Genomic DNA, 15,980 nt, shown 5'->3' with positions numbered 1-15,980 from the left:
GAAAATGAACGCAGAATTGTCATGATAACCAGAAAGCATCTCCAAGCCTTCACAGTTTGAATGGTCAGTTGTACTGTAGAATAAAATACAGCGTTTACAGCAACAAAACAGCTGTTCCCACACAATCATTAGCACAAAAATCCCAGCTGAAAACAAGAGTAAAATGGGTAAATCAAATTAAGCAAACAGCAAAATTGATAAGGTCTCAGAAAACTTGGTTGCATAAACTGATGTGGCTTAATATGGCCATGTGTTGCAAGAGATTTTATCAGTCCTGCAGCACACATTATATTTAAAGAAATCCAAACAAATGTAAGTCCAAATTTGTATTTAATTTCTTGAATTACAAAATGTATCTATGCGTTCCTAATCTATTCTTAAGAGATTTACATTCCCCATTGTTGCAACACCCAGATGCAAAGTTAATCTCTGCGGTATTCTTTATGCTTGCATGTCTGTGTATGCTGTATGTATTGGTCTTGCCCTGGCTTGAAGCTACATTTTATGGTTGTGTGTTTGTGTAAGTCTAATAGAGCGGGCAATGCAGCTGGTCAATAAGGGATGTGTGTATTGGAGCCAGTCCTTCCTTTAAATAAGGAAGGAAGGAAGGCCCCAATACTTTCTTAACAAGAACCAGACTCTTTTCTATATCCATGAAAGATTTCCCAGTGAGCCTAATACAAATATCTGCTGAGGTTTGATTCAAAATTGTGTCTTTGTTGCTTGACCTTCTCTTCAGCCTGTCTTGTGCTTTCCTTTTCCACCAACCCAGATCCTCCGTAACTTCTCATCAGTGCATCTGTCCCACGTGGAGTTAAAGAACATGGGCCAGCAAGCAGTGATGGGCAGCTACCCGCTTCACTTTCACATGTGTGGGGACGTGGACCAAAGGGGGGGCTACAAGGATCCAACATACGTGGATGGACTTTCCATCCACCACTCCTTCTCCCGCTGCCTCACCATCCATAGTACCAATGGGCTGCTGGTTAGTAAAATAATTGTTTAACGCAATATGTTTATGGTTGTATGAATGCATCAAAATGAGATGCAGAAATGCAAGTAATTAGTTAATAAGTAATATACCATATTGATTTAAAGGCTTGTTGGTAACTGAAGAGATAGCTGTTGAAACTTTCTACATTACCCCCTTACAGCCACAAGGTCAGTGCATTTTTTTGGGGGGGTTTTATGTGATGGACCAAAACAAAGTAGCCCATAATTGTGAAGCAGAAGGAAAATGCTAAACAATTTAATTCATTTGTACTCATTTTACTCCGGTATTACCACATAGAATTCACTGCAACCACCCAATAAGTCACCTCACAAGTAAATAGGGTTCGCCAATGTGTAATTTAGTCTTGAGCATCCCGACTATGAAGCATGTTCATGGCAGTATCATGCTGTGGTGTTGCTTTTCTTCATGGGTGACAGGGAAGCTGGTCAAAGTTCATGGATAAATGGTGGGGTTTAAATTCAGGTCAATCCTGGACGAAAATCTTTTTAAGGTGTTGCAGACTGGGGCTCATCATCTAGCAGAACACCAGACCTTAGCATATCAGCAGAACTATAAGTTAATAGTTTCTGTCAAAGCTTATCCACATGTTTGAAGGGCTCAAAGTCCAAACCTAAATGAGAATCTTTGGCAAGACTGAGCCTGAGCCATTTTTCACTGAAGAAAGGGCAAAAATATTGGTTTCTAGATGTGAAAAGCTGGTAGTAACACACCCAGAAGACTTGAATAAGAGTAAACAGTGGCTCCAAAAGTGTCTGCATCAATGGCTGAATTAAAACGTAGGCCATATATTTCAGCCTTTACTTATATAGTATCCTGAGAAAAACACGTAACATATAATCCCAGTTAAATACATTGATGTTTGTGGTTGTAATAAAATGTAAAAACAGGGTGTAAAGGGTGTAAACATCTTTGCAAAGCACTGTAATTTTATACTAGACAGAATGTTGTTTCAAAGGCCAACTCATGTTCAAACCAGCACATTTGTGCATTTTAAAATTGTTATTGTCTGCTGGCTTGTATTGTTTTCTGTATTTTGCTCCCTGATTAGTTTTCTTGAGGAGGCACAATTGAAGCATTCTGACTTTTAGAAGAAATTAGTTTTAAATCTTGGATCAAATTTGCTGGATTTTTTTTTTTTTTTTTTTTTTTTTTGCCCTGTTTCCCTTCCTTGAAAAATCTTTAAGTAGCTTTCTGTGTAGCAATTTTCTTTCCAATTTGCTTCAACTACAGGAGCAGTTTGTTCAGAAATTTGGGGAATTTATGCCCACAGGCACAGCTTAGCACTTGTCTACCTCGCTGTACCTTCTTATGTGGGTGTTAACAGCAGATGAACAGATGTTGCCCTTGCCTTTCTGTTTCTCAAGCTTGGTTCCATGTTTTAGTGAAAAGCAGCTTTGTAATTGAGTCCTTGACCTTTATTTACGTCCTTCCTCTGATGAGCACTCTGCTGCAGTTGTTTTGTGATCTTTGGGCCACTAATTAATTTTGTTCTTGTCGTCTGGCCTAGGTGAAGGACACCGTAGGGTATGACACGCTGGGCCATTGTTTTTTCCTGGAGGATGGGATTGAACAGCGAAACACTTTATACCACAACCTTGGCCTCTTGACTCAGCCTGGGACTCTGCTGCCAACAGACCGCAACGACACTCTGTGCACCAGCATCAGGGACAGAGTTTACAAGGGCTACACTCCCTCACCAAGTACAGAGTGCAAGTAAGAGATTGTAATTTTGTGTGCTACTCTTTAAAGACGTAGACTGAAACACTGAGGTTCTGAACAAAGATTACTTTGTTGTTTCGTTGCATTTCATTCACAAACTGGGTAAATTCTCAACACAAATAGTCTGACTCTTATTGGAGTTAAAAACAAATTTATACTAGCATTGAGATTTTTTCTTCTCCACTTCACAACAATTGACTATTTTGTGTTGGCTTACATAAGCTCCCTATAAAACATAGCGAAGTTTGTGGCAGCATAGTGAGACGTGAATATTTTTACGAAGCATTTTTATTATAAGTAGTTGTTTTAGTCAAGTCATGCTTATTAAAACCAGGAACTATAATTTTAGGGAGGTGTAGTCCTTTCAGAGAGAAAGTAGAAAGGGCTATATTTAGTGCTAGCTTGGAAAGTGGGATGATTTTATGAAAGCAACAATAACCTCCTGTCTTTGTGGTGAGTTTTATGTCATAACGGGAACCTGAAAAGTCCTTCTGTGCGGAAATAGAAAGGCCTGCCTCCAAGAATTTGTGCCTGGGTGTTGTGAGTCTTGGCAGAGTCGGTCTGTTCATGGTTGATATTGGATTATTGAGAGAATTGGAGAAGACTGCAGGATTCTTTGTAACTCATAAGCTTACTTACAGAGATTAGAGTCTGTGCTGTCTTTTTAATATTGCCATGTGTGTTTAACTGTGTGTGTGTGTGTGTGTGTGTGTGTGTGTGTGTGTGTGTGTGTGTGTGTGTGTGTGCGCATTGTTTGCTTTTCAGGGCAGTCTCAACATTCTGGATCGCCAACCCCAACAACAACCTCATCAGCAATGCAGCTGCTGGCTCTCAGGTAGCAATAAGAGATTTAACTTGAGAAGGAAGCTTTAAACGAATCTCTCAGAAATAAATAAAAAGCTCCGGGAAAAGGAGAACATGAGACACCAAAATGTGAACCCCTTTAAAGATCTATTAAATTATGTTCATTACAAGCCAGTCCATTGGCTTTGTTGTTCCTGAACTTTAATATGATGTAAAATGAAAGATTTTGTTGCTCATAACTGGGTGATCCATCAATAAAACAGGACTTAATACTTATAGAGGAACGGAATAACTTTGTAAGACATCTCATATGTGAAAGTATAAAAAGGGGATCATAAATTTTATTTCAGCATTTGGTTGACAGCAAACTTTAACCCTTTAATCACGGATACAAGCGGCCGAAATGGGTTTTCTCCGTGGGGTGTCTGGGCTCTCCCTTAGAGATGGGGTGAAAAGCTTAGTCATCTGGGAGGGACTCAGAGTAGAGCCGCTGCTCCTTCATGTCGAGAGGAGCCAGTTGAGGTGGCTCAGGCATCTGGTCAGAATACCTCCTGGACGCCTCCCTGGTGAGGTGTTCCGGGCACGTCCCACCAGGAGGAGGCCCCGGGGAAGACCCAGGACACGCTGTAGGGACTGTGTCTCTCGGCTGGCCTGGGAACGCTTCGGGATTCCCCCAGAGGACATGGAACAAGTGGCTGGGGAGAGGGAAGTCTGGACCTCCCTTCTTAAGCTGCTACCTCCACGACCCGACCCCGGATGAAGCGGAAGAAAATGGATGGATGGACTTTAACCCTTAAATGTATCTTTCCTTGCTGGGGCTAACAAGAAACTAGAGTATCATGTCCTGTGCTGCTCCAAGTATCTCATAGTCTGTATATTTTCCTATAGAACAATTCCTCTGTTGCAGTATAAATGTGTCTATTATCACCTATTTCTCTGTTCTTCCTTCCTGTCCCAGGATGCTGGAATATGGTTTGTGTTCCACAGCTCTTCCACCGGAGACTCTCATGGGCTGGTACCAGAGACCAAGGCAGAGCTTACTCCTCTTGGAATCTTTTACAACAACCGTGTGCACTCCAACTTTAAGGTATCCTTGCTATTCCTTATTCTACTAACTTTTAAGTCGCCAGATCCTTTTATTTCTGCTTCTGTGTTTCATAGAGAAAAGAAAGAAAATATCCATCTTTGTATTGAACAAACACAATTCCTTCCATGACTACTTGATTCTTGGCAAAATGTATGCATGGAAACACACATGGACACAGACAGGCATGTGAGGGGTGCTACAATGGTGCTCTGTTGTGTGATGACAGAAGTCGGGCAGATGAACTGTGAGCTCTTTATCCAGTCTGACTGCAGCAGCCTCCAACAGAGGAAGGAGCCCTGCGGTTAAAGACCAAACCTCACTTATTTCAGCTCACAGCACAAGTTTCCATATGCACAAGACACCCAAGGATATATTACATTTGCCATACATTACATATTTACCTTTTAAATCACATTTTAAACATGTAAACCTGTCTAAATGCTTTTCATGGAGATAATGAATTATTTTAATTTGAAAATTTTCTTTCATTTTCATTTCCTGTCAGATTCTGTCTAGTTCTTTTTTTCCCCCATTTTCACCTCTTTTACTGATGCACTATATGCAGACTGTTCAAGGTAATTCTTCTTATATAACCTTAGTTTTTTTTGGGGAAAAAAATCATACTATGATCTTCTTAGGCAGGATTGTTCATAGATAAAGGAGTGAAGACTACCAATGCCAGCACTGCTGATCCCCGGGAATACCTCTGTTTAGACAACAACGCAAGGTGCGTATGTGTTGGCGAGATAATTTTTGATGACGCGCTGTGTAGTCTTTGCGTTTGTTATCTAGAATTCATTCATTAAGATGTTTTTCTGAAATGTGCACAGATCAAGAATTATGTGTGAGATTTTAAATCTCTGGTTTTGGTGAAGCTTTGACCTGCTGATACCAGTTGTATGCAATTCCAATAAGAGAGTAAATAAATTATCAGCAATAGATTTTGCTTAAATCAAGAGCATAGGTGATGTTGCGCTCTGTGTGTATTGAGATGTTGATGTTAAACAGAAAACATATATTGCAGTCTTCTATTAATGCTTAGCCCTGTTACTGTGGCCAGCATTACAAAGATAATGGTCTGTTTGTGTATATCCCATGTGGAAAAGGTAGATCCATCCCTTAACCTTGAGATTTCTGAAAGGCTAACATCTCCACATTCAGCATGACGCATGGGGAGTTCAGTGTTGTACCCTGTGCAGCCTTCCTGTTACTTGTTGAAAATCTAACTCCCATTTGAGCCCTGAATAAATCTCAAATGTGTTGCAACATGTCGAAAATACATTGCCCCTTTTTAAAAAAAAAAAAAAAAAAAAGATTTTGCATGCCTGTTTCCTATGATCTCATTTTTAAACACTGATGCTAAAATGGTATGAGTAACAACCACAGAATGTGAAGACTATTGTTGGTGGTGCGGTTTGGTGTTACGTTCACTGATGAGAAAATTGCGGTAATTTTAAGTTTCTGACCGACCTCTCACCAATTGAGGCCAGAGTAGCTAATTCAGATTCTGATCACCAAGACAGTTTTCATTACATCTCTACTTTTCTTTTTTTGTTTTGCATACTTAATACTCATAGTACCAACATGGCAACATTGATTTTTTTTTTTTTAAATTCTTGATTAATTAGTCACATTTTCAAAATATTCTATGTATAAACATAACTCATGGCCTCACACTGTTGAATGGTCAGCGGTTTGTTATCGCATACATCGTGATGTATAATAACACTGTGTAAACATGAAGGAATTTGAGGTTTACTAATATATTTGTTTTGCGCCACAGCTAATTAATGCTTATGAAAAAAGTTATTGATAGTTGCCCGGCGGAGATGTTCTTGCAGACGGCCGTTGACTGAGAAAGATGGTGTTCGACTTTATAGTGTGTTGATACATTTTAGTGGGATGCCTGTCAAGTTTGTGTTGACAGAGAAAACAAGGCTTTACAGACTGAGTTTCCACTCTGCTACCTATCCAAATACGGCCCCCAGCTCGACGGGAGAAAAATCTTATGTGTCCACCGAGACTGCTGGCTGCTCCACACAGCCGAAGTATGCAGAGATCAGTTGAATGTTGAGATCAGTTTTCAACAAAAAACATGTTTTTTTTTGTTGTTGTTTTTTTTTTGTTTTGTTTTTTATTGTTGAATAATGAAAATCTGTCTGGATTTGAAAAGGTAATTGGTAGGGAAAAAAAAGAGGTGCAATAATGGTAGTTATTTATTTTTTCCTTTCTCTCTGTCAGATTCCGACCCCACCAGAATGCTGACCCCAGTCAACCTCGTGTGGCAGCGGTCATCGATACTCTCATTTCCTTCAAGAACAACGACTTAGGAGCGTGGATACGAGGCGGAGACATCATCATCCAGAACTCTGGGTGAGACAATCTGATTGTTTTTGTCAGACAAGCATGCCCATCAGATAAACTAAGGGCCGGAGGTTTCCTACGAAGAGCAAAAGAATAGTGTTACATGTCGAATTATATTTGTTTATTTAGATTATTTAATTTGGTTATAATTTTTAAGACTACACATGTTCTTAACATCGGATTTTGTGCAAATTTCTGTTAGAGACGCACAGGTCCACCTTTTTCCAGCTTCCTTTAAAATCTGACCCGCCGATGACATCAGCATGTGCAAGCTCGTTTTTTGTAAACTTTATTTCAGTTCAACGATTAAAATATCAGAAAAAATAAACACGCACCATAAAATGTAGAAATGTGCTGCTGGTTCCTTTTTTTTTTTAGTCCAGTGGAAAATGAAAGAATCAGTGTTATGCATCAAAGCATTTGTCCCTAACTTTTATCTGATTTTCTCTAAACTCCAAACAAGCTGCATCAAACAACATGCTGTTTGTTGAGCCTTTCAAAGTGAAAAAGTGGTGATTTTTCAATTTGATCTGTTCTGTGAAGATGAATAAAACTCAGATTTTTCAGTGACTGAACTGCTGGGGAGGCTCTTTGGGGGATAACTGGCCTTTTTTTTTTCATTGCAATGTTATTACTGCCCAATAACATTGCAATGAAAAATGAGAGTTCCCCTTCATATTGCTGTTTTCACTTATTTTACATTGTCAGATCATCAAACTGCCTCAGGATTTTAAAATAACTGTATGATTTTTCGACATTGTGTCTTACAGCTTTGCAGACAACGGAGTGGGTCTGTCTTTTGCCAGGTGTGTTCTGTGCATCATTCCTTGTTTTCTTAGCTGTACACGTCATTTCACTAATTTTTATCCCGTTTCTCCTGGTGTTAAATCAACTTTCCAAACACCACTTTTTTCTTAAGTTTTCTTGTGCTTAAAACATGAATTCTCAAGCATTTTTAGGTGCATCACATAATAATGCATAATCTCTGCAGTGATGGTAGCTACCCTAAGGACGAAGGCTCCAGCCAGGAGGTGACACAGTCTCTGTTTGTTGGGGAGAGCCGGAACAGAGGAACCAATGGAGGGCAGAATAAATACTGGGGTATTGGAGGGATTGACGGAGAGTCGCGGACACTGCCAAGAAACAAGTAAGGTCAAGAAAATGGTGATTAAATGAATTACGGAGGAGGAGAGAACTCATTCATAGCCAGTGTGCAGGCAGGAGGTGGTGAGATTGACTCAAGATCACGAGGGTGCCACAGCCACGTTTCCCTGTGGATGAACCTGTGAAAGAAAGTTCTGTTTGACTCTTTTCCCTCATGGTATTTTTGGCAGTTTATGAAAAAATGTGGTGGTGACATTTAGACCTTAGGAACAGTAATACAGAATCTTAAAGGCATTATTTTGTTGGTGATCAAATCATATTCAGAGATGCTTTCCAGAACAGTGGAGTTTATGCAACACGGTTTGTTTATAAGCACAGATTGTTTTGCGTTGCAGAAATGTCTATAGACTTAACCTGCTGTTGCACACTTATTTGAAAACCCTTGAGCCTTATTTTGTCTTTTGAGAACATAATGTCATTGTTTTCTGTTTCTATTATTTGCCGTCTTTACAAAGAAGGAACATCATAAACCAGGTCTATGGAATTAAATCACTTTTTTTTTTTTTTTTTTCCAAAAACGTTGTTATTTTGTAATCAACGGAAACAACTGGAGCAGTTTTCTAAGCATCCAGAATACACTGGAAATCTTTTTCCGGTGTGAGAGATGTCACTAAGAAAAAGAGGAATTATTAATTATTGTCAGTGTATGCCATTTATTCTGCACTTCAATTTAAGTAAAATAGTCTTAATTTTGACTTACTGAAACTTGCTGAAACCCTGTAAGACTACTTCTATTCTTCTCATTGGTTTGTGGGGTTTTTTTTCCATGTCGATGTCAATTTCAGGACGTTCCCAATCCGAGGTTTCCAGATCTACGACGGTCCAGTGCGTCTCACACAGAGCACGTTTCGAGCGTTCATCCCCACACCGGAGCGTTACACCAGTGCGGTGGGCTTTAACTTGAAGAACACGTGGCAACTGACCCCACGAAACAACCTGTCCCAGCTCAGCTTCCACCCCACTGTGAGCAAATATCTTTAAAATTAGTTTTGTATGAGACAATCTTTCAACTTGGTTTACAAGCTGAACATGGTTCATGTTCGTTTATTATATTTTCTGACATGAACTGCCAAAAGATGCTTTGCAAAAATTCCTCTAAACATTGACAAATTTTGTCATGTGGCAACCACAGACCTGGTATTTTCTTTGGGTTTTTGTGTGAAAGATCCACACAAAGAAGTTCGTAATTGTGAGGTTTACAAATCGGCTCATCTTTACATACTTTGCTCGTCTGAAGACTGAAATTTGTGCTATGGTGGAATTCATTTAGGGGTGTCAGAGTAGAGAAGCTTGAATTCATGGTATACTTTTCACCCCTTTTTTTGGAAGACATTATAAAAATTATGCATCTATTTTTATTCAACTTCAAAAATGTAAAATATTCAGGTCTGACTGCACGTTAAAGGGAACTGGGATCATGCAGTAGTGCTGCTAATCAAGACTTTAATTATGAGACAATGGATTCTTGTGACTCTGCTGGAAGAACTCCTTTTGAGTTCTTCCTTACATTATTATTATTATTTTTGTTTGTTTGTTTGTACATTTTGTTTTACTCAAACACGAAAGGAAGGAAGATATTAAGATAAATAGGTTTGTTCCACTTCATAATAGATCAGAATGAGATTTGTCCTTGTTGTTCTTGCCCGTCCCTCCAGTCCCCTGAAGCATCCTAATTTGAAAACATCTGTGTTATTGCAGAAATAGATTGGGATCTACCGTCTATCTGTTCTCTAATTTGTCTCAGGGGGGAAAAAAAAGCATTTGTAAAAGATTGATGCCCTCTTCTGGTTGCATTGTATAGTGCATTAGGAAATCTTTGAGTATCCTTGTTGGATTTCACTTTATCTCTTGGAAAACTTTACCAATATACAAATTAGATATTATTTCATCCTCAAAGACATGTGTGTGAGATATTTTCAGTGTGATTAGAAATGGTATGAAATAGAGCAATTAAACCGAGATTTATATCAATTTAAAATTGATGTGAAACGAAATCAGGAATAAAACTCTGGGACGTTCTTTATAAGGATGGAAAGCTGAAGTGAAAATGTGTGCAGTAACATAGCATTCACATCATTCCTCACTAATTATACCCTCAGGTAGCTCTTCGAGCGTTCTTTGGCCGTCCTGGACAGTGGTTTGAGGAAAATGACCACGATGGGGACAAAAACTCAATCTTTCATGACGTGGACGGGTCAGTCACGGGTTATAAAGATGCCTACGTCGGCCGAGCAGATAATTACCTAATCCAGCATCCCGACTGTGTGAAAATATCCCGTTGGAATGGAGTGATCTGCAGCGGACGCTACTCTCAGGTAGTGCAGAGCCTGGGTGGGTCTGTCCTTCCCTTTGTTTCTTCCTTGTTGTAACCTTTTCTTCCTTTAGGTGTACATTCAAACATCGGGAGCCTCTAGCTTGAGTCTGTCCATCAACAGAGATGAATACCCTGACGCACCTCTGGTGCTGAGGGGGATTAACAGCCAGGGGGCGTCCTCTCAGCAGTATCAGCCGATCCTGATGATTGGCAAGAGCTACACTCTGCACTGGAACGGACCTGCACCCAGAGAGGTTGTCCTCTCACTCATCAATTTTGATAAGTGAGTAGATGCAATTGGCTAATTTTGATAGTTGTTGCGTATCTATAATGTCACATACAAATACAGCGGATGGCAAAAGTGTTCACACTCTTTAACTTTTTCACATTTTGGCACATTGCAACCTAAAATGTCACTGTAGTTTTGGGTAGGATTTGTTTGTGATGGACCAAAACCAAAAAAGCACAGAACTAGGAAGTGGAGGGAAAATAATACATAGTTTAAAAAAAAAAAAAAAAAAAAAAAAAAACATTTGTAAAATAAAAATGACCAAAACGCCACCCTGCATACCAAATGACCCATCTCCTCCACCCCACCTCTGGAATCAGATAAATTGGAAATAAATACTGGTTTTTAATATTGGCCAGTATTGATGTTAGTGACGACATAGTATGCATTTCTACATTGTACAATTGGTAAAGTAAAACAGTAAAATTAAATGATCTAGTTTTAAAGTGTGCATTATCTCTGTTTTTTTGTTGTTGTTTTTTTGTGGTTTTTTCCAGAGAAGACTGGATTCTGGTTGGACTCTGTTACCCACCAGACACCACGTTTCAGATCATGAGCGACATCAACGACAGACAAAAACTTACATTTGTAGACATGACTGATTACGGCCCCGTGTCTTCGCTGGCCCAGCTGAAGGCGAAGCCAGCAGACAGGAAGTACTTCTTTGACCAACCTGCTGGGTGAGGAACTCCAAATATGACATTTATGATATTGCAATATTATAAACTGATGTAGAGGTCAGGAGATTTGTTGACATTTGGTTAATACTGACAGATGTTCACCTATAAAGGTCAACTTTCTGACAATCCGCCACATCAGTTTTCATTGTACCCGTCTCTGATGGTCCACATTTCTAAAAGCTTATTGAACTGTTTCTTTCCTGCTGCGCTTGTCCAATCATTCCCAGCTTGCTGTGGCTCTACCTCCAAGCCCGACATGGACGGGACGGCCACAGCTACTGTTCAACAAAAGGCTGTGAAAGAGTAAAAGTCACAGCCACTACATCGTCCAAACAGACCTGCAACTGTACATCTAAGGCCTACCCAAAGTACTCAAAGGCGCCATCGGCAGTGGTGCCTCTGCCTGCTCCAAGCACGACGCCTTGCAAAGGCTGTGGCGCAAAGGAGGTTTGTTGCATTTTATTTCAACATTAAGACATTAACATTAAGCTCAAGTGAGAACTGTTAATCATGTGTCGCGTTGTTGTTTCAGATTGTGTTTTCCAGTGAGCCGTGGATGCCTTACCTTCACACACAAGTGAAGTCTTTAAGCGGCGAAGAAGAAAAAAAGGGAGATAACGCCACCTTTGTCACTGTGAGCTTCCAGCACTACTAAAGCACATTAAAACCTTTCTATTTATATATTACAAATTTGAAGTTTTGCCTGTTGTAAATGTTTTCTTTTGCCTTCCAGGTGAATGAGGTCATCATACCTTTTACTCAGTCTGGATTTTTCCTGGTCTCGGTGGATGGCTGTTCGGGAAAAATTACCAAGAAAGCCTCATTCATGAAGGTGGACAACAAGATGAAACAGTATCTAAAGACAGGAATCACAAAGCGGTGAGTTTGTGTAAAAAAAAAAAAAAAAAAAAAGAATTGACAATTTGCTCCTCAAAACTGTGCAGAATGTTGCATAATGCTCATACCTGTTTGTCTCCAGGTCAATAGTACTAATGGCAACACGAGGTCAGCCTGAAGGTCTGGTTGATCTGGCTCCACATCTGGTCTCTTTTGGCTTTGCCAAAGCTGCTGACCTGCATAGTAAAGGTAAAAGTACAAGCAGTGCTTTCTGCAGATGTGTGATGTCTGGTTTTACTAAAGTTAAAGCCACAGAGTTGGTGTCTTAAATGATCCATGACATCTTGTTTTAGCAATTAGAGATGTTGGCATAGTGAGCAATACCAAAACAGCAGTCTCGGTGGGTTTTACCCTAAAGCCAACCAGGGTAAGGTGACCAGATTTGTGAACTAAATCTGGAACATTTCTAGCTCACAGATAAAGTAAAATTAGATTGAACAAAAGGAAATGAAGAAACTAGGACAGTTACAATTGACATATTTAAATATTTAAACAATAAAAATCAAGTGAGACAGTAAAATTTCTCCCAACACTGTTTCCCAAGAGTAAGAAAATGAAAATGGTTGTATAGCACGAAGACTGGAGAGAAGGCAAAGGTGTATACTATGTAAATGAGCGTGTTCTTGATTAGTATCAGTGAGTGTTGATTTTAAACACACACTGATACAGTGTCTACTTCAAAGAATGTTATTTTTAGCATGACATTAAAGTTGAGATCTTGAGCTTACAGACTGATTCTGGTCACCAGCTAATCTTTTATTGTTGCCTCTCGCAACAGAAAGTTTGGCAATGTGGGGATTCCTGGGAGCTTCTTCGCCTCCTCCATGGATTTCACTACAAACTGGGCAGGACGGCAGCGTGTTGGGGCTTCTGGAGCGCTACTTACCCTTGGGTTTGGAGACTTATGGGTGTGTGCCGCCTGCAACTCAAAAACGCAAAGACCTGGAACTTCTCAAAAAAGCCACAGGGCAGCAATAACCAATGTGAACCGTACAACTTACCAAGCCAAAACGAAAAATTCTTGCACACAAACACACAGCCAGTTGCTGAATGTGAACTGCTGAACTCTTAATTTATTAACAGTGGCAAGTATGTTTACCTATATTGAGTGGGAAAAAGGAGTGATAATATGAATGGGGTAAATATTTTTTTTAGTGATGTATACTTGGATGTGTGTTTGTGTTGGCCTCCCTTAGGGCCTTTTTAAAAGTCAATGCACTTTTGCTTTATAAATCTATCAAAGCTTTAATTAAGTAACTCTCTTGGTTATCTTGTACCACAGTAAACAGAAATGAGTCAATTATTGCCAATAATTATATTGAAAGCTAATGAAAACGATATTGGCAGGAAGTAAATGAAAACGGAATACAAACAACATAATGGATTAGGTACACAGGCCGAAAGCAAAGTCTAAAAATAAATTGGGTTGTACCGTAAATTTGACTTTAATTAAAACTGAAATTAAATGTCTGAGAGTTACAATGTTAGGCCAGGTTAGAACCTGTAGTGTAGGAAATCAGAGTCAGTGGGTTAGTGATCCTAGCATAAAGATAACCATGGAAAATAACGACTCTATGTGCATTTATTAGTTCAAAGCAACTCAATAATGTGCAGCAAGAATGAATCAGGCTGTGTTTCTACCTGAACCTTAACTGGAAAACCTCTTCTGATCGTTGTGCAGCTGAAAGACTTTAGATTTTGAGCACCTTTGTTTGGATTCCTACGTGGATTTACTGGAGCGTCTTTCATTTTTTATTTATCTTTTCTCAATTATGATCTCTGAAGGACTTTGCCTTATTTGCAGCACAAAAAGAGATTACTTTTCTTCATTGTTTTCTGAACATAACTGAATGTGTTACCTGTTGTCTGCCTCATTCATTACCTTTTTTTTTTGTGCATTATTACCAGGATGGTGACATTTAATTAAAATGTGCGCCATACTGTGCAGTTGTAGTGAGCAGAAAATGCATACAAATCTTGTACCTGCTGAGAGTTATATACAGTTGTACTTTAGGACGATGTGTTCTTTATCGTGTGTATGGATGTGAGCAGGGCTCCCCCACTGAGCGTCGAGAAGTATTTGTTCATGACTGATTGTGAGTAGTACAACAATAACCTTGTTGCCTTTTAACCACTGTACTGTTAAAGAGCAGAAAAATGGGAGATATTTCTATTACTCAGCTTTTGTTCAGCTGATACTTTTAAGGTGCACGAACCAGATATTTTCATTCTTTCTTAAGTAAAGAAACTGTAAATATGATTATGTACTTGTACTGTAGAATTTATAGTCAGTGTTGTATTGGCTGTCCTTTTGCTTTTTGTCTCTTGATGGGTTATTGTAAGTTTTAAAAAAATATTTTGACATAAAAAAAAAAAAAATCATCTGCTTTTGTTATAAAATTCATTCAGTTGAATAAACATTTGCAATTTTGAGTAACGTGTGTTTTGGTTACCATTATCTGCTAAGGGAGTTGCTGGTTACTTTCCTCTGCCATTCCACACTGTAATACTTGTGGTATTTTTGCAGTCGAAAGAAGTCATGTTCCTGCGTTTTGATGCCCTGCAAAACTGAGTCGTACCTGTTGAGCTCCATGCTTCATAACTCAAATATCAGAGCAGCAATTTAAAAAAAAAAAAAAACTCAACTGAATTTATATCCAAACTAAAAGAAGGAATCAGGCCCATGACTGTAGAGTTTTAATCACTTGAGGCTCAAACTTGGACAGCCTTGATGCAGGAGATTCTTTTCCAGACTTTACACTGGAAGCTCCTCCGACTAGACAAACCTCCATTAACGGGAGTTCAGTCACCATGGCAAAATTACAAGCAATCTAATCCAAATCTATTGCTGCAACTGTGGCGTAATTAAATTGTTTGGATTGCCTTCTGCTATTTATTTAAAATGGTGTGGCAAACTAACACCCCAAGGCAGCGGATTTCAAATGGAACATCCCGTAATCAGCCTGTCTTTATAAAGTTTTGGAGGACATTCAGCCTTGGAAAAACACCTGATGGTAAAAACAAACAACACATGATACCTGGTAATCCTTCATATTAACATGAAGTAACTAACAAGCCATCAGAATCATTGCACTCACAGAAGAGAACAATGCAAACAGGCTAACATTTCTGTAAGCTAGTCAGATTTTACAAAATAAAAGAATTGTGTAATTTGTTTTTGTCTGTATTGTGTGCAAGATACAAGAAATATCTTAAGGCAAGGGTTAGCCTATGATGGTTCACCTCAATTTTGTACATCTGCAGACTGAAATGTTTGTGAAATAGTTCAATGTCGGTCAGAAGAGCAGCAGAAGAGGGAAGTAGTGTGCACAACTCCAATGTAAAACAAAAAAATTGGGGGCAAAAAGTGAATGGGTGCCTGGTTCTGAAGAACTGCAGAAATGTAAGTCACCAGCACTCAAAAGAAAAAAAAAAAAAAAAAAGAGGTTTTAATGTGAGCGAAAAAAAAAAAAATGTTTCAGCTACATGCTGTTGTCAAGCTACACAGAAATATCTTGGTAGGTTTGCAGCTGTGTCATAGATATCTTTATACAATCTAACTCTACTTTAGATTTCTCTACAGCATCAGCACTGAATTCAGGGGTCGCTCAGTTATTTAGTCTGACAACCCCAAATAGAGATTTGAA

The 15,980-nt window shown here is 39.1% G+C and overlaps 1 protein-coding gene across 1 annotated transcript in view; it reads left to right on the top strand.

Moving 5' to 3' along the window:
* Nucleotides 1-14,767, top strand: part of LOC106939972 (transmembrane protein 2-like) — a 28,764-nt gene extending 13,997 nt beyond the window's left edge. Inside the window, exons 8-24 of the mRNA XM_015022567.1 lie at nucleotides 773-985; nucleotides 2,523-2,728; nucleotides 3,500-3,569; nucleotides 4,497-4,625; nucleotides 5,264-5,352; nucleotides 6,867-6,998; nucleotides 7,760-7,795; nucleotides 7,981-8,136; nucleotides 8,939-9,116; nucleotides 10,253-10,468; nucleotides 10,539-10,750; nucleotides 11,254-11,436; nucleotides 11,664-11,883; nucleotides 11,969-12,070; nucleotides 12,170-12,315; nucleotides 12,416-12,522; nucleotides 13,112-14,767. Of these exons, the coding sequence (XP_014878053.1) occupies nucleotides 773-985; nucleotides 2,523-2,728; nucleotides 3,500-3,569; nucleotides 4,497-4,625; nucleotides 5,264-5,352; nucleotides 6,867-6,998; nucleotides 7,760-7,795; nucleotides 7,981-8,136; nucleotides 8,939-9,116; nucleotides 10,253-10,468; nucleotides 10,539-10,750; nucleotides 11,254-11,436; nucleotides 11,664-11,883; nucleotides 11,969-12,070; nucleotides 12,170-12,315; nucleotides 12,416-12,522; nucleotides 13,112-13,311 (2,595 nt within the window). The 3' untranslated portion in view covers nucleotides 13,312-14,767. The remainder of the gene's footprint in view (nucleotides 1-772; nucleotides 986-2,522; nucleotides 2,729-3,499; nucleotides 3,570-4,496; nucleotides 4,626-5,263; nucleotides 5,353-6,866; nucleotides 6,999-7,759; nucleotides 7,796-7,980; nucleotides 8,137-8,938; nucleotides 9,117-10,252; nucleotides 10,469-10,538; nucleotides 10,751-11,253; nucleotides 11,437-11,663; nucleotides 11,884-11,968; nucleotides 12,071-12,169; nucleotides 12,316-12,415; nucleotides 12,523-13,111) is intronic.
* Nucleotides 14,768-15,980: the final 1,213 nt, after the last annotated feature.

This window comes from Poecilia latipinna, unplaced genomic scaffold, assembly GCF_001443285.1.
Source record: "Poecilia latipinna isolate Pla-1442-1.1 unplaced genomic scaffold, P_latipinna-1.0 Scaffold3047, whole genome shotgun sequence".
Taxonomy (NCBI): domain Eukaryota; kingdom Metazoa; phylum Chordata; class Actinopteri; order Cyprinodontiformes; family Poeciliidae; genus Poecilia; species Poecilia latipinna.
Note: the sequence above shows the minus strand (reverse complement) of the source record. Positions and strands in the feature narration are given on the sequence as shown.